This window comes from Octopus sinensis, linkage group LG10 (assembly GCF_006345805.1).
Source record: "Octopus sinensis linkage group LG10, ASM634580v1, whole genome shotgun sequence".
Classification (NCBI taxonomy): domain Eukaryota; kingdom Metazoa; phylum Mollusca; class Cephalopoda; order Octopoda; family Octopodidae; genus Octopus; species Octopus sinensis.
In genome coordinates, this window is record NC_043006.1 from 49,677,367 (window position 1) to 49,696,352 (window position 18,986).

Here is an 18,986-nt window from a genome sequence, read left to right on the forward strand (position 1 = left end):
CAAGAAATTTGTGCGATATTCTGACTTACATATCTTCGCTTTCATCCAGCATAACGCTGCTGTGATCCTATGATATTTTGTTGAGGAGGCGGAGGATCCTCTCCCTGTATTGTTGTCGTTTGTTAGGATTAACTCTTCTTTTTGTGCTCTTCTTTATGCATACCTCTTATATTTTCAGTGATGATTTATTCTTCATGGTTTTCTTGCTTCTCCAGATCATCACTTCAAAATCAAAATTAGTTGTAATAAAGATCTTTAATTATACATTCTAATTTTCTCCGATAATCTGTAGTATTATGTATTTTGCATCGATTCGTGATTATGACGAAATTAACAACATATTTTAATACATGCACTATTACTTATATTACTAATAATATTACAAATAGCCAAACTCTCTTAGCGTTTCGCAGCAAATTGTGATTTACAAGAATAGAATAAAGTAGATTTATTCTAGGTTGGAACAAATTCTGCATAGAATATTCTAGATTAAGGTAAGTCTATTTCGTTGGATATAATCTAACTTAATCTTGATTTTATTGAAATATTTATACAGTAAAAAATGCAGAATATCTAATATCATTACATGAGTTACCAAGAAAAATACAGCACCCTCCCTCATGCATACATTCATAGATACATACATACATTATGTATACATACACAAACACACATACACACATTATAGATCAATTTCTAGCTTAGAGGTATAAAATTCCTTTGCCGTCTTCAGTATAATATACCCCGTAGAACATAACTGCAAATATTAATAATACCCCTTCGAATAATACATATCCCCACGTATATATACATATATTCATACGTATATACGTGTCAAATCTAATTTATTCACATCAACCACGTGTGTTTACGACCAAAATAATACCGCAGTCAACATAAAGTGATCGGAGTAAATAATAACATTATTAAGGATAAAATCATTATCAAGATTTTATCATGTGGCCAGTATATAATAAAAAAACGTATAGGTAACAATACTAATATATAATTATTTAAAGGCAGCGAGCTGGCAGAAACGCCGGGCAAAATGATTAGCGGTATTTCGTTTGAATTTACGTTTAAACACATGAGACATCCGTCATAGGACTCCTTGCACGCTAGACAGAACAGTTAAATTCCAAACCACTATTAGGGATAAAACTACGAAAGGAATGAAAAATAAAAACATTTACCATCTAAATCCTGGACCATGGATGCCTCTTACGTGTTTAAATACATATTGTATTTATATGAATAATATATAGTCTATTGACTAAATTTTTACACGCTAGGCCACTGGTAGTAGACATTTCTAATATTTCTTATTACCCTTGATATCATTAATTATTGAAAAAGTTTTCTGGATAATTTTCGTATTGGAAAGCTGGCATTTTCGTTTACTGCCGACAAGGAGCTGCGCTTGCGCGGTAAATTTTGAAAAATTAGAATGTATAAGATCGGGGCATATACTAGAGTTCCTCCTGTATATATGTTTAAGGTGTATCTGCGGAAGAAGACTTCGCCTAGCAAATTATTTTGTTTGCTAAAAAAGTCTGAAACCATGGTCCAAGATTTAGATGGTAAGTGTTTTTATTTTTCATTCCCTTCGAAGTTTTATTCTAATAGTGGTTTGGAATTTAACTGTTCTGTCTAGCATGCAAGGAGTCCTATGATGGATGCCTCTTATGTGTTTAAATGTAACACTGTATATATATATATATTATTAGCTAAACTGGCAAAATGACTATTCCGAAATACAACAGTATATATATATATATATATATATATATATAATATATATATATATATATATATATATAATATATATATATATCGGTCCGATATGGTAATAATGGAATTTTTTAGAAATTTCTGTCGACCTTTTTTCGAGTAGCGTGCGTATTGTGAAAAAATTATATGGTTAATGGACAATATGTCCAATTTTTCGGCATATTTGGCATTAGAAATTTTTTCGTTTGCCCTTATTTATGAATTGTTTATAAATTTAACCTTTAAATGTATTTTTTAATATGCTGGCCATTGATAAAATTTTTTTGAAAAAAATTTTATCCTACATTATATATATCCTACATTATATATATATATATATATAATATATATATATATATATATATATATATATACACATAAATATATGGATATAAGACGTCAACAACGGTTCAAATATGAAATACGTGAACAAGAGTAAAAATGTCGACTTTCTATCCACTCCTCATTTCGGGCATACGCACAGAGACATATGTACATACATATACAAATAAATATATACTCAATCATATATAGTCGAACATACATTCATGATCATAATGTCATACTATATATACACACACACGTAGATACTTGCGTAAACAAGCACACGCAATATGTTTCTACACATTAATATATTTACGCGTACATTCATATGCATATATACATATATTCCTATATACACACATATACACATATTTATACGAATCTGTATATACAAACTTATATACATATATAACCATGCATCTACTTATAAAACATATTTCTTAGATCTGAAAGTATGACAAAATAGTTATACATAAAACGGAACTGTAATTACTTATTTATAATTTAGAGTATTACAGATGTATCAAACAACAGAAATAGCATATGGTAATCTAGTTTAGATGGAGAATTACTTCCCTATTTCAGAATATATATTTTTAGAATATAGCAGTTATTGGTAAAAGTACAGTAGTTCCTTTCATCATCGAAAACAAGAATAATGAAATACAGAAAAGAGAAATATAAAAGGAAAAAAAACCTACAAAATAAATTCAACTGACCTTAAAGTGTTATTTTTAGAAAGCGTAAACAAAAAAAGAGAGAATGGAGAAGAGGCGGAGACAAGTGAGATGGGTAGTTGCTGAAGAGGTCACAGGATGTGTGGCGAAAGATTTCAGACAAAGGACACTATAATAATAATATTAATAATAATAATAATATTAATAATAATAATAATAATAATAATAATAATAGAGCCGTCCCAGTTATAAGTGACAGCTACAATATCTTTAACTGGACACTAAATGAACTAACCAAAATAGACAGGAAAACTAGAAAAATAATGACAGGATCTAGGAGGTACCACCCAAAATCTGACATAGAAAGGCTATATATGCAATGTATAGAAGGTGGTAGAGGCCTTATACAGCTGGAAAACTATTATAAAATAACCACCATAGGACTGCAAAAATATCTACTGTTTTCAGTATTTAAGGAAGCTGACAAATACAAACAAGAAGTCATACTACTTAACAAATATGAAGAAGAAGAAGAAGAAGAAGAAGAAGAAGAAGAAGAAGAAACAGCAAAAGCTATAAGACAAATGAAATCCAAACTAAAACTAGAACAGCAACGGACCTTGTTAAAACGATGGCCGAGAACAATCTCAGCAATGGTTGAGGAGCTCAGGACACAAAGCAGAGACTGAAGGGTTTTTAAATACAGCACAAGACCAAAGCTTCCCTACCAGAAATTACCAAAAATATATAATGAAAAGAAACATAACAAGTAACTGCAGAATATGTGGAGATGGACAAGAAACAATAAATCATATTATCTCTGACTGCCCAGTCCTGGCTAAGAAGGAATATATTCACAGACACGACAGAGTTGGGACTTACATACACTGGAAGCTATATCAACACTATGGAATAGCAACAGAAAAAAGATGGTATAAGCACACGCCAGAAAAGGTCACAGAAAACGAGAAAGCAACCATACTCTGGGATATGCCAATACACAGATAGAGAAATACGACAGATAGAGAAATTAAGGGCAATACGCCAGATATAGTTGTCAGAGATCATGAAGAAAAAAAATGCTTTCTCATTGATGTATAAATATCAGCAGATGACAACGTTTCTCTAAAAGAAACGGAGAAACTTTCAAAATATAAAGACCAGGAAATAGAGGTAACTCGAATGTGGAATCAAAAAAACAGAAACAATTCCTATCATAGCGGGCGCAATTAGGGTTAGGGTTAGTAAAGCAAAAAAAGTGCTTGACTAAAAATTCTGGGCAGTCACTTCTAAATTATGTAGTGTATTATATCAAAATATATTCTAGATATTGTGTCTCGGGACGGTCAATATGCCAATAAGAAGCACAAAGACACGCACTGTATGTATTTCACTTCTTTTATTAATATTAGTCAACTGATTAACCAATTAACCAATGTTTGATTGATCGTTCAGCAAGTTTCATCAAAATCCTTTAGCCACTATTCACTGCGTACCCTCTCTATTCCAGGCTTGTTTGTCTCCTAGTTTTTTAGAATCTATTTATATATATATTTATAGGATGTGAATGAGAATTGGAAAAGAAGAGTGTATGTGTGAGTGTGTCTGTGTACGTGCCTGCGTGCTTGTTTGCGTATGATGTGGATTTTATAAAAGTATGAGAGACAGCATGTTTGTGAATGTGCACGCGTGTCCGTGTATATGCACAGTGTGAATTCTGTGAATGGTGTGAGTGGTTAAACGTTTATTTATCCTATCGTTAGCGCTTGAAAATGACCTGCGTGCTCGTTGGAATGCATTGGTGTACGTGTGTTTATGGGCATTCAAATCTAATTATTATATATATTTTGGAGATGATGCAGTTCATACGACAATTAAGTGACTTGTAATTTCCTTCCTAAGTCAAGCGAATAAAGAATTTATCTATCAATGTATTATACTGTACATAAACACACATACCTCTCTCTCTCTCTCACACATACAAAATACATAAACACATACACACGCACGATCATGCACGTACACACACACACACACACACACACACACACACACATGTAAAACATAATGGCACATGCGCCAATATATGCTTACTAACCTATAGGTTTAGAACTTTTCTCTCTGGCGGGAGTGGTCGAGACTGTTAGCATATTCGCTGCAATATCCGATTGATACAATTACATTCTGAGTTCAAATTCCGACGAGGTCGACTTTGCCTTTTATCCTTTCGGTGTCGATAAATTAAGTACAAGTTCCGTACTGGGGACGATCTAATCGACTGACTCCTCCCCCAAAATTTCAGGGCCTTGTGCCTTGAATAGAAAAAAATATCTGATTGATGCAGAAAAGCGGTGAGCTGGCAGAATCGTTAGTACGCCGAGCGAAATGCTTAGTGTTATTTCGCCCGTTTTTACATTCTGAGTTCAAATTCCACCGAGGTCGACTTTACCTTTCATTCTTTCGGGGTCGACCAATTAAGTACCAGTTGCGTACTGAGTTCGATCTGTTCGACTGGACCCCTGCTCCAAAATTTCGGGTCTTGTGCCTAGAGAAGGAAAGAATAAACTGCTAAAGGCGGCGAGCTGGCAGAAACGTTAGCACGCCGGGCGAAATGCATAACCGTATTTCGTCTGCCGTTACGTTCTCAGTTCAAATTCCGACGAGGTCGACTTTGCCTTTCATCCTTTCGGGGTCGATAAATTAAGTACCAGTTACGCACTGGGGTCGATATAATCGACTTAATGTGTTTGTCTGTCCTTGTTTGTCCTCTCAGTGTTAAGCCCCTTGTGGGTAGTAAAGAAATAGCTATTTCGTCCGTTTTTACATTCTGAGTTCAAATTCTACCGAGGTCGACTTTGCCTTCCATCCTTTCAGGGTCGATAAATTAAATACCAGTTGCGTACTGGGATCGATCTAATCGACTGACCCTATACCCCAAAATTTCGGGTCTTGTGCCTAGAGACGAAAAGAATAAACTGCTAAAGGCGGCGAGCTGGCAGAGACGTTAGCACGCCGGGTGAAATGCTTAGCAGCATTTCATGTCTTTACGTTCTGATTTCAAATTCCACCGAGGTCGACTTTGCCTTTCATTCTTTCGGGGTTGATAAATTAAGTACCAGTTGCATACTGTGGTCGATCTAATCGACTGGCCCCCTCCGCAAAACTTTCGGGCCTTGTGCCTAGTGTAGAAAAGAATATCTGATTGATACAGCGCTTGCCAAGCAATTTAATATCAAGATGCATATACATGGTGGTATGCATCATCAATACTCAGAAATGCACATATGCAGAGGGTCATAAACGATCCTATATAGTTTATAGTTTTATTTGTGGCGGGTGGCGGTGATGGTGTGGTCATTACACTTTACCCGAGTCTTAATGATTTTCATTCAGTTATTAGCGTAGGTTCACACATCTATCGTGACGTTGTATCAGACAGTATATCAATTTCATGTAATTCTAACATTATTAAAAGGTGTAATGTAAGGTATTTTATATTGACACTTACTCCCAACTAAGGCATGATTATAATATGGAAGAAGGGACCTAAAATAACTGCTCATTAGCGGAAATCCTGCAGAGTCATAACAAAAGTTTTAGGTAATAGTTTTAGGGTGACTAGATCATTTGCGGTAAGAATAGCAAAGGCCATTATTTAGATTAAGTGTTGCAGAAAGAATGGCCTCTGTGTCTTATTTTTAGAAAAAAGATTGAAGATCCTTTCAAATTCTATCAATAGTTATGTATGTATGTATGTATGCAAATTATGAAAGAGAATTGGAAAGAGAGAAAGAGAGAAAGAAAGAGAATGAGAGAGAGAGGGTGAATGAGATAGAAGAGAGCAGTTTGTAGTTCCGTAAAAACTGACAGTTTTTACGGAAGCCCTTATATCAACCATGATTTTCAATAATAATAATAATAATAATAATAATAATTATTATTATTATCATTATTATTATTATGATTGATGGATTCAATGATTCATACCGTCAGATTAAACATCGAAAACCTGACATTGTTGTAGTGAATAGAAAAGGAAAAAACACCCGATAATTGACATGTTCTGGCAAGAACAGGATTGAAGAGAAAGAAGAAAAAGTGAACCACTATGATGAAGTACGCAGATTGTGTGTACTGAAGAAAGTGGACGCAATACTATTAGTGATTGGTGCACTTGGAAGTATCAGTACCCAACTACCAACATGGACGCCCTCTCCCCCCCCAAATGGAATGAATGTAAAGATAAAAAACACCTTGTTACGTTGCAAAAGTCCTCCGCAGGGTTCTTGAAGCATGATCAGCAAGCAAGCGCCACCTTAGTCTGCTGGCTGTGCGTGGGCAACTGACACTTTTCATCATACCCAGCAGAATAAAGCTGAGTTTTCATGATTTAATAATAATAATAATAATAATAATAATAATGATAATAATCCTTTCTACTCAAATTAACAACCAAGCAATGCCATTAATTATGAGGACAATTCTGTTAGCAATTTTTCACAATATTACTTTAGTTAATAACATTTCTTGAGAATTACAACTTTCTCTAAAACACGTGTTGTACTTTAAACAACACTGGGGAAGACAACAACTCGATTACATCAACCCTAGTGTATCAGTGGTACTTAATTTATCGACCCCCCCCCCCGGAAGAATGAAAGGCTTAGTTGACCCCGGCAGAATTTGAACTCTGAACGTAAAGACCTACAAAATGCCGCTAGGCATTTTGACTGGCGTGCTAACGATTCTGACGGCTCGTCAAGGATTTTGATAATTACATGGGCTGTACCATTACTGAGATGCTGTACTCCTTTTCTAAAATAGACAAAGAGAGAACAGCTGGAATTATATAGAAGAACTGGGACGCTACTCATAATGCACAACGAACATTATGATTTTCTCTAGCTAGTAGTATCCAAAAAGTCACTGAAATAGTTAAAGAATTCAAATTTGAGATTAATAAATTTCAAAGAGCAAACTCAGTATCTGTGGAAAAGGGGACAAAAGTATTAGCCATCTCTTAAGTCAAAGCAGTAATCTTGTATGAAAAGAGCTCATGTACAGGGATGGCCGTATCAGTAAAAGAGTGCATCGGGATGTTAGTCAAATGTGTACATTCAAGACGACAGAAAAGTGGCATGAACTCGAGCCAGACGTTGTGAGACTGAACAATAATTACAGGATTTTATGAGATTTCTACATTTACCCATGTACGAAAGGTTCTGCTTGGTATTCAACGCAACGCAAACTAGGTATGCAGAATTTGAAAGTAACGCTCAAAACAAATGTCCCATATATCTGTTTAAAAGTTTAAAAAAAAATCTAGGGCAGAGTGTGAGGCTAAGCGAATTTGTCAGTGACTAATTTTCATACAGCTGCAGTGGAACTGTGCAGTGACTAGTTCATAGTGGTGTGGGGATAATTTTGACACCTCGTGAAATAAATAAATACTGAATATAACAGCTTTTAGTGTATTTTAGATGGCTAAAATAGCTCTTCCACCATGCAACAGCTATCCAAGTATATAAATCTGGCTATAGAAATAATCAGCATGTGGGGGAAAGAAACAGAAACAATCTGTATGGTAGTTAGTGCATTGAGAATAATAAAAGCTATGCAGACAAATATATAACCAAATCCCTCTAATTTATTTACATGTCAATGACTGCATGTGTTTTTCCAAGTTCCAGTAGAAATTTAACACAAAGGCAACAAAAGGGTTCATTTGATTAAAATAGTGTATATGAAGAAAGCAGCAAAAACTAAACGGAAAGGTAGCGTTGTAGCCGTAACTGAAGCGAGAATAGTAGCCATGAAGATATGCCAATGAAAATTATTAGCTTTCAAAAGCACAGCTTGTAACTTCAGTGTTGTTTAAAGTACAACACGTGTTTTAGAGAAAGTTGTAATTCTCAAGAAATGTTATTAACTAAAGTAATATTGTGAAAAATTGCTAACAGAATTGTCCTCATAATTAATGGCATTGCTTGGTTGTTAATTTAATCGAATGTTTTTATACACATAACTCGTGACTATGAATCATTTTATCTCCCATAAGTATTGAGAAAATAACGACTGATCAAAAAATGATACTAAACCACAGTAGCACAACACAACTCGCACTACAACATAATACAACACTGCCGGGGAACTCCAATAGAACACAATATAAACACACTACAGCCCAACATGAATGAAATGATCAAGGAAAAAACAGCTCCAAACTTCACAGTATTAGGTAATACTTGTCTCTAATTTAGGTACAGGGCCAGCAGGTTTTGGATGAAAGACCAGTCAATGCTAACGACCCGAGTAGTTGACAGGTACTTTATTTTATGGGCCCCGGAAAGATAAAGTTGACCTCGGCGGGACAATTATCGCATGACATTTTATCCGGCTTTCCAACAATTTCTCCAATCGATCACTTTGCCTGTGCTACGTAATGAATGTTTATAATTTAGATACAAGGTCTGAAATTTGGAAGAGAAGGCTAGTCGATTACTTTGACCCAATTAGTACTTGATTGGTACATAATTATATCGACTCGGAAGGAAAAAAATTAAGGTTGATCTCGATGGGATTTGAACTCTGAATTTAGAAGTAGTAAGAAATACAGCTAGACATTAGGTCAGATTCTCTAGCAATTTTACCAATCCAACGCACTAGTACTACGTAATAATTGTGTCTGGTTTGTCACCCATCTCAATCGTAACTATGACGGATGTTGCTAAAACTCGGTGATCGGACGACTTAATTTTGGCACAAGTCCAGTACTTTTGATGGAAAGGGTATAGTCAATTATAACGAAGCCAAACGCGGCGAGCTGGCAGAAACGTTAGCATGCTGGGCGAAATGCTTAGCAGTTTTTCGTCTGTCTTAACGTTCTGAGTTCAAATTCCGCCGAGGTCGACTTTGCCTTCCATCCTTTCGTGGTCGATAAATTAAGTACCAATTACGCACTGGGGTCGATGCTATCGACTTAATCCCTTTGTCCGTCCTTGTTTGTCCCCTCTATGTTTAGCCCCTTGTGGGCAATAAAGAAAAAAGAATCGTTAGCACGCCGGGCAAAATGCTTAGCGTTATTTCGTCTGCCGCTACGTTCTGAGTTCAAATTCCGCCGAGGTCGACTTTGCCTTCCATCCTTTCGTGGTCGATAAATTAAGTACCAATTACGCACTGGGGTCGATGCAATCGACTTAATCCCTTTGTCCGTCCTTGTTTATCCCCTCTATGTTTAGCCCCTTGGGGGCAATAAAGAAAAAAGAATCGTTAGCACGCCGGGCAAAATGCTTAGCGTTATTTCGTCTGCCGCTACGTTCTGAGTTCAAATTCCGCCGAGGTCAACTTTGCCTTTCATCCTTTCGGGGTCGATTAAATAAGTACCAGTTACGCACTGGGATCGATATAATCGACTTAATCCGTTTGTCTGTCCCCTCTGTGTTTAGGCCCTTGTGGGTAGTAAAGAAATAGGTATTTCGTCTGTCCTTAGGTTCTGAGTTCAAATTCCGCTGAGGTCGACTTTGCCTCTCATCCTTTCGGAGTCGATAATTTAAGTACCAGTTGCGTACTGTGGCCGATCTAATCGACTGGCTCCTCCCCCAAAAAATTCAGGCCTTGTGCCTAGAGTAGAAAAGAATTATATCGAACCCAGTACTTGACTGATACTTTACTTTATATATCGCAGAAGGATGAAAGTCAAAGTTGACCTCAGCAAGATTTGAATTTAGAAATTAAAGACGCACGGAATGCTGCTAAACATTTTGTCCGGCATGCTAACAATTCTGCTAGCTCGCTGCATAGTATTATGTAATAATAACAGCAAAGTACATAATCGAATGTATGCAGCGAGAAAACCAACTCAATACTTTAGGAAATATAACGGACGAAGGTGAAAGAAAGGCGTATGGCGAGGGGAATGGCAGCAAGAGAAAAGAAAAAGTGGCACAAAAATGTTACACTTTAAAAAAAAAGAAACAGCAATTAAAAAGAACAAAAAGAGATTTAATTAATTAGCAGGTGAAAGATAAAGTAGATAATATATAGATTTGAGAAACGAAGCAAGTATTTAAAACAAACCATTTTTTGGGGAAAATAAAAATACTTTTAAAGGATTTAACAAACAAGGTAAATAACTCTACGAAGAAGCATAAAACAAGAAACATAAAATAAATTAACTAACCCATAAAACAAAAGAAAAAAAGCTGAGCCATCTAAACCACAAGAATGATGGAATATCGTAAAGGAAGATAAAATCTATGTAAAAGAAAATTATTCGGAAATGAGCTGTGTAGGTGAAATCCAGTTTTTCTGAATGAAACACCTTAGCGGCACTTCGTTCAAATTTACGTTCAGTGTTCAAATTCCGCCGAGGTCGACTTTGCCTTTCATCCTTTCAGGGACGATAACATAATTATCATTTGAGTAACGGTGTCGATATAATCGATGAACTCCTTCCCCAGAAATTGCCATCCTTGTGCCAAAATTTGAAACCAATTTAGGGCGGCATAATAAATAGGAGGCTGTATGTATGGCTATTTTTTTTTAAAGCCTCCTCTTCCTAGTGGCACAGAGAAGTCACTGCCCCATTTTCTCTTTCGTGCTATATTAAACTTAAAAGATCCTTAATACATCGACAACACTACACCCCAGAATATACCAGGGCTGGACTGTCGACTCATCTGATCCTTTTTTTTTTTACTGGCGTATCAGTAATTAAGGCTCTATCTTATCGATTCGGTTTTTGTATCTGTAATGAGAGGTCAGTGTATATGTTTCCGCACGAACTCAGTCCTGTTGAATAGGGCGACGAGCTGGCAGAAACGTTAGCGCGCCGTTACGTTCTGAGTTCAAATTTTGCCGAGGTCGACTTTGCCTTTCATCCTTTCGGAGTCGATAGATATAGTACCAGTTACGCACTGGGGTCAATGTAATCGACTTAATCCCTTTGTCTGTCCTTGTTTGTCCCCTCTATGTTTAGCCCCTTATGGGCAATAAAGAAATACGTATAGGACTTGACTTATTTATATTACTGATAATGACAGTGGTCATTAATAGTGGTGATAATGGTGTTGATGGAAACGTTGTTCTTATTGGTTTCGAGGGTGATGATTGATGCAATGTTGATAATAGCTGATGCATGAACATTGTTACAATGGCGGTGGCCTTGAAGTTGTCGACGTTGTTCTCGTTGTTGTTTCTGCGATTCACATCGGTGTTGGTATTATCGACTATAATAGTGGGAGGAATGTAGATGTGACATTTTTTTCCAGAGAAATTCGAGAAACGTGAGTTACTGACAAAGATGCTGACGTTGCTGTTGCTCCTTTTGTTGGATTTTCTACAATGGCACTCGTTACAATTCAATAACGTCAATGTCATAGTTAAAGCGGGTGTGGTAGTAACACCAAAGTCTTTCGTTGTCATGACGACAATTCCAATAATTCCTAGCGCTTTCCTTTTTCCCTGTTAAAATTATCTTCTTCCACAGTGAATACTAAAACGGCATTTTTGGCATCCGCTTGTTTTTTTTTTATAGAATTTTTAATACAAGATTGCGGATTTTCTTGAAGGAAACGCTACTAGGGAGGAGTATCTTATGAAAAAAACTGCATATAAATGATGGGTGTTGGTTTGTCAAGAAAATTATCAGGAAAATACAATGCAAACGTATCCTTTTGAGAGCGAAAGCAGCAAAATGCCTGAAACATACAGAAGCAAAATCCCATAGTGTTCATAGCAAATATCAATAATAATAATGATGATGATGATGATGATAGTGTACCATACACACGAATGAAGGGGAAAGATGAAGGAGGAATATAGATGCATCAGATTAATACTGAAAACAAAGATACATTCAAAAAATAAGGTAAAAGGCATCAATACTCGAATTGTAACAAATATAAGTTATAGTTATATTATTCTCAATTGGAGAGAGAAAGTGTAGAGAGAAAGACCGGAAAAATAATGGCTGCATTTAGAACACAGCACTCAAAATCTGATGCTGAAAAATTATATTTTCTATGTATATAGGGAAATTCAACAACAGATGTATTATATAATATTTACAGTACAACTACAAAAATGTTTACTAAACAAATTATGAAAGCTTTTAGAAATAGCTATGAAACCCGAACAAAACTAACTCCTGATTTTTCTCTTTTTTTTTTGCCTTCAGGGATGTCGATAAAAACTAAAATCTACTTTTTTGTCTTCAAGAATGTCAATAAAAACAAAGGCTGAAATGATAAAAAGCCATGAAGAAGAAAAGAAGCAACAGAAATTATGAAAAGGCTGAAATTTAAGATAAAATTGAAACTACAGAACGCTCCGATAAAGAGATAGTAAGACAAGCTCCTACAGAAATATCCGAAGGCTATTTGTAGAAACGTGGAGGAACGTGGCTTTGTGGTTAGGGTGTCAGCATCATGATTGTAAGATTGTGGTTTCGATTCCTGGAGCGGGTGACGCGTTGAATTCTCGAGCAAAACATTTCATTTCACGTTGCTCTAGTCCACTCAGCTGCCAAAATTGAGTAACGGTGCGATGGACTGGCGTCCCGTCCAGCTGGGGAACACATACGCCATTGAAACCGAGAAACCGGGCCCATGAACCTGGCTAGGCTTTAAAAGGGCGCATTTATTTTTTATTATTTGTCGAAACTACATATAAAAACGGTCTCCATGACCACTAAAGCAACTATTCTCCCTTAGAATTACAGGTGCATGTTCAGAGCAGGCCCATTCACACGGACCACGTTCACCACTCTCCTCCTTTCAACAAATTTTCTGGGAAGCCAAACTTTCCTCCGTACCCTCACTTATCATTTCAAGTGAAATTTTTAAAACTCGATGAGGGCTAGGCCAAAGAGGAAAGTGTCTTATTGTCATGATACAATTTGTCCATGTCCACTTTGTTACAATGAGAAAAGTCAGTCCGTTCCTGTCAGACAGTCTATAATTTGTGAGTAAGTTTGTAAGGCTTTGCACCAGAGAAACAATTTTGTTATAGCTACCACACAGAAGAAAAACGGCTTGAACTAGGACGGTTTCGTAGCTCTGCGTGGACCTCAGCCAGGCGCGGCTGCCAGTATTACCATGCGTATAGAGTTTAAGCTGAAACAGTTATCCCCCGCCACCCATTAACACTGATAGACCAGAGACTTCTGGAAATTATCTATGGCTCCAGTTTGGAAATCTTCTGGGAAAGGCTAGCTAGATAATTTTCATCGACGCTCAATGTCTCTCCAAGGACGCCATCTCTCTTATTACTATTCCTGTTCAGGACGCCATAGCGGAAGACCCACCGAATAGTCTGGCAGAGGGATATGAGAGCCTAACAGCATTCAAGGTACCAGGCGTTCTGCTTCGGTGTACTTTTAATTCAGAACTCCACCTCTGTGAAGGAGAGGAACTGCTGAAAAGCGTGTCTGGCGAACGGTGACAACACCTGCTCACTGTCAAGGAAATGTTGATGTTGTAACTTCAGCTTACGTCTGTGCATCATTATGTACAACGTGTCCATCCATCTACACAGCAGGTGTTGACTACAAATGGATCATCTGATCAACGGAACATGTCCCCTTCAAAGAAAGTAGAAAAGCAAGCAATCCATTGTAGTCAACCATAAAGCGGAGCAAGACATGAGGGTCAGGCAGTAGCAGATGACAGATGCGATGTGAGTTTTCACCACCAGCATCCGACCCTTCGGGGATACTTTCTTCTCTACCCATATTTTAGTGACAATGGCCACCCTGTTCGTCACCTCTTCTCAGTTGGATGGCGTGGAACTGCTTTTCCAGTTGCAGAGTGGCTGAACCACCTGCCTGGTTGATTTATGCTCCTGCCACCGATCACCTCAATGTACCGATCACCTCAATGTATTTGGTGTCCGACACAATTATAATGATGTCGTCGTCCGCACCATGCCCTTCAAAAACCTCCAGCATCTCCAGTCATCATTCTAGTGCTAGCACGTACAGAAGTAGAGAGCTGGAACTCTTTCGACGAACCTAACGCACGAATTTGAACGGTTCCGACAGATGGTCATACATTCTGACTACAGAGCAAACTTCGCAATACAGTGAGGAAATCAATCTTCTGAAGACGAGCTTGAAACCAGCCATCTTCAGAATAGCCACGAAGTATTGATAGTTGATTCCATCGAAGGCTTTCGAATGGTTTAAATTAATACTCTATCTAACCTGTCTATAGTGTATCGCGTGTGGTGGATAGATCTCATTGGGATGACACATGCCGTCGCATCACCAACAAGATCATCAATGAAAAGCGTAAACATCTTAGCAAACATTGACGAACATCTTAACTATTATATTTAACAGTTACGGGTTTAATATTATCAAGGTCGACCCCACGCTAATGTTCAGATAATTTCTCAACAGTAGCACTGCATCACATATCGCAGGACAGGGGATTCTTCCCTTTGCATTAGCAGTTTGCCAAAAGGATACCAAACAAGACTAGCATGTGAAAGTAAAGTTTGTAGGACAGATCATCCAGTTATGGCAACTTCTCTTTCATATGCATTCATTTAACGCTTTCCGTTTATCATTAGCTGTTATCGGCTTTTCGCAGGACTCTGCATTTCCATCCGACGCAGGCAGTAAAGCCCATACTCATCTTCGACACACCGTCGGCCCCGAACAGTTAAGTGAAGTGCCAATGAAAAGCCGCTCACATCTACTTGGAATCGGTATTACGTGCCCAGTTTGACTCGTCAAAGATCAAATGGTGGTTTTGTTATCACATTGTGCCTCCACCACGCGAACTAATCGAAAGATTTCCGTTTCTTCATATCTTAGAGCACCATGGTTCCACTGCTTTGTGGCAGAAGTAGGAAGATGGAGTGAGAGAAAGTTGTGGTGAAAGAGTACAGCGGAGATCAACACTACTCCTCGCCGGATCATCGTGGAGCTTAGGTGTTTTTGCTCAATAAACACTCACAATGCCCGGTCTGGGAATCGAAACCGCGTTCTTACGACCACGAATCCGCTGCCTAACCACTGGTCCATTGCGCCTCCACTCTGCTGTTGCTGCTGTTGTTTCTGCTGCGGCTGCAATCATTGTTGTTTTTGCTTTCGTTGTTGTTGTTGTTGTTGTTGTTGTTGTTGTTGTTGTTGTCATTGCTGCTGTTGTAATTGCTGCCTATGCTGCTACTATGGTTTCTGCTGCTGTTGCTGCTGTTGTTACTGCTAGCGCTATTGTCTTCGTATTCATCTGTTCTCCTGTCGTCAAATCTAAAGTTAGCAGTCAAGCCTGTTGATGTTTGAGTTGAGATGAAAAGAAATGCTGTATTCAATGTTTTATTCGGAGAAATCTTTTCCCTTCCTATCACTTCATACACTGCTGTGGGAATGAGCTCTGGTGTCATCATAATTTTAAGCATTAAAATTTACGATATGGTGAAATTTTGTTGTTAGGGAGGCGCTCCTTAAGGCCCACACTTACTGTCTTCATCTTCACACAATGAAGTAAGGATCTTTATTCAACGAACTGTCCCAAAATTAAAATACAACAAAGTATATCCAAGAAAAAAAACCATCTAACCTTTCACGATCCGAAGCAAAGTACCTCTAACACATAGCAACAACAACAACAACAACAACAATAACAACAACGATTAAAATGATATTAGTAGTAATAATTACTTACTGTAAGCCCAGATACCATCTGTAACATAACTCGGACATTTTTCAAAGACCCTAGTCTTCGCAGGAGTCATGTTCCAACAGCCGTAACCATCCCAAGTAGGTGGACAATACAAAGTGTTGTTGTTTGGTGTAAACGTCTGGATATTTCTGTGTTGTTCCTGACAGCATTTCAAAGCTGCCAAACAACAGGAGTTCCAAAGATAGCATCTATCGTAATCATTAATGGCTCCACAAAGCTGTGTCATCGCAGTTTCATTTTCGACGTCTGGAGCAGCGCTGTAGTTGGTGTTGACAACGTTCAAATTATAGTCGAGTGTATGATGGAAAACGTTTAAATTTGGAAATAAGTAGTAGTAACACATTGTGCAAGTGATGAGCTTATATAAGTGAAAAGGTTGTGTACCAGATCGATCACGGCAGTGGATCGGATACATTGGAAGGTAGAGGGTGGATAGCAATCTGATGAGACAATCGGGATCAAAAGTTATAGACGAGTGATTACTCTTTTAATTATAAATTCTCTTATACATAATTTTTTGTTTGTTCACATTCATGCATGTATGTATGCGTATATGTATCTATATACAAATATATGTAATTATGTATGTATTATGTATATATGTGGGTATCTTTTATATAAGTGTGTATTTATGGCGATGTGCTCGGAATAAATAATATATAAACGTTTACTTTTACTTCTACAAGTTCTCACCAATATTCAGTATTGACTTCTTTTGCATCTGATAGGATGTATATGTTGTGTGTGTGTGTGTGTGTGTGTGTGTGGATGGATGGATGGATTATAAAGGAATAAAGATGTGACTGTTATAGCTTTCCTAATGGAAATATTGACGTAAGTGGATTGAAATGCGTTCTAATCGAAATCTTTTCCGTATCGCAGTACTGGCACACCTGGTGTATACTTCTTTTGCATCGCTTCTGGGAAATGTTACACTTACAAATGGTCAATGACGTATATTTACCATCAAAAATCCCGCTACTTGAATGTTTCAATTGCACGTTTAATGTTTCCTTTGCTGTGATGATGTATGTTTCTTTCTTTATTTTCCGTTCCTATTTTCCATTTCGTAGAGCTTGTGTGTCTATGTGTGTGTGTTACTTCATTCAAAGTCCAATTGGTATTTCAGAAATCTAAACGGTGCACCTGTATTTAAAATAAGAGTACATGTATATAGTATATGCACACCTACATAAACGCACACATATACAACCCACGCACAAATACAAATACACAAACCCTTAAAATAACACATGCTTATATAAATATTGGAAAGCAAAAAATCATGAAAGTCGGAAGCGTCAAAACCATTGCAGCGGAAATCTTGAAAACTACTTCTACAACGAAAATACGTCAATGCATACATGCATTCATACATGTATACGCACATACACACATACATACACACACACACACACACACACACACACACACACACACACACATACATACATACATACATACATACATACATACATACATACATACCGTAAATCCTCGAGTATAGTCCGCCTTTGAGTATAATAAGCAGGGGATTTTTAAGGGGCTGTAACTCTGAAAAACCTAAACCTTGTGTATAATACGCACCCCTTCTATAACTTGAGTCAAGGAGGACTATGTAATGTCCTTGGTTTGTAAAAATATATACGGTAACGTCCTTTATTATTATTGTATATATAACATAATGCAAACGTGTAGATTTTTTGTGCATTTTGTTTGCAGAAAATAAAGAAATAACAGTAATAACGTTTAATAAATGTTGCTTATTGCAAGTTATGGATGATTTTCTTTATGACTTCATTGCATTCAAACAATGTTGAGAAATATGAACCCGAAATATTTCCTTAAAATAAGTAGTTTCAAATATTCTTTTCTATTCTAGGCACAAGGACTGAAATTTTTGGGGAAGGAGCTAGTCGATTAGATCGACCCCAATATGCAACTGGTACTTAATTTATCAACCCCGAAGGATGGAAGGCAAAGTCGACATCGGCAGAATTTGAGAGAGTGTTTGTTGAATGAATTAGGAATGGAGAATCCCAGTGGATTTATTAAGTAAAATTTTATACCATCAGTCAAAAGTCAGTAGTGCTCATGGCTAACACACTAACTTAATTGGCTTAATTTGCCTAAAAGAACACATCATATCATGCAGTAACCACAATTAGAGGTCGACATATATTGTGTTATCATTACGTTCGTCTACGATTTGATGGTGTCCTTTTGTAGTTTTGAAGGACGACTACAGTAGGGCCCTTCTTTGTCGTTTCAAGTTCAAATAAGAACGAGTATGTATGTAAAACGTGGAGGTGTGTGGCTTAGTGGTTAGGGTGTCAGCATCATGATCGTAAGATTGTGGTTTCGATTCCTGGACCGGGTGACGCGTTGTGTTCTTGAGCATAACACTTCATTTCACGTCGCTCCAGTCCACTCAGCTGGCAAAAATGAGTAACGCTGTGATGGATTGGCGTCCCGTCCAGCTGGAGAACACATACGCCATTGAAACCGAGAAACTGGGCCCATGAAC

General features: G+C 37.2%; 1 protein-coding gene across 2 annotated transcripts in view; it reads right to left on the reverse strand.

Moving 5' to 3' along the window:
• Window positions 1-17,603, reverse strand: part of LOC115216203 (calcitonin gene-related peptide type 1 receptor-like) — a 103,408-nt gene extending 85,805 nt beyond the window's left edge. For both annotated transcript variants that reach the window (XM_036506637.1, XM_036506638.1), the window contains exon 1: window positions 16,442-17,603. In XM_036506637.1, coding sequence (XP_036362530.1) covers window positions 16,442-16,874 — 433 coding nt within the window. In that variant the 5' untranslated portion in view covers window positions 16,875-17,603. The remainder of the gene's footprint in view (window positions 1-16,441) is intronic.
• Between the last annotated feature and the right edge of the window lie 1,383 nt (window positions 17,604-18,986).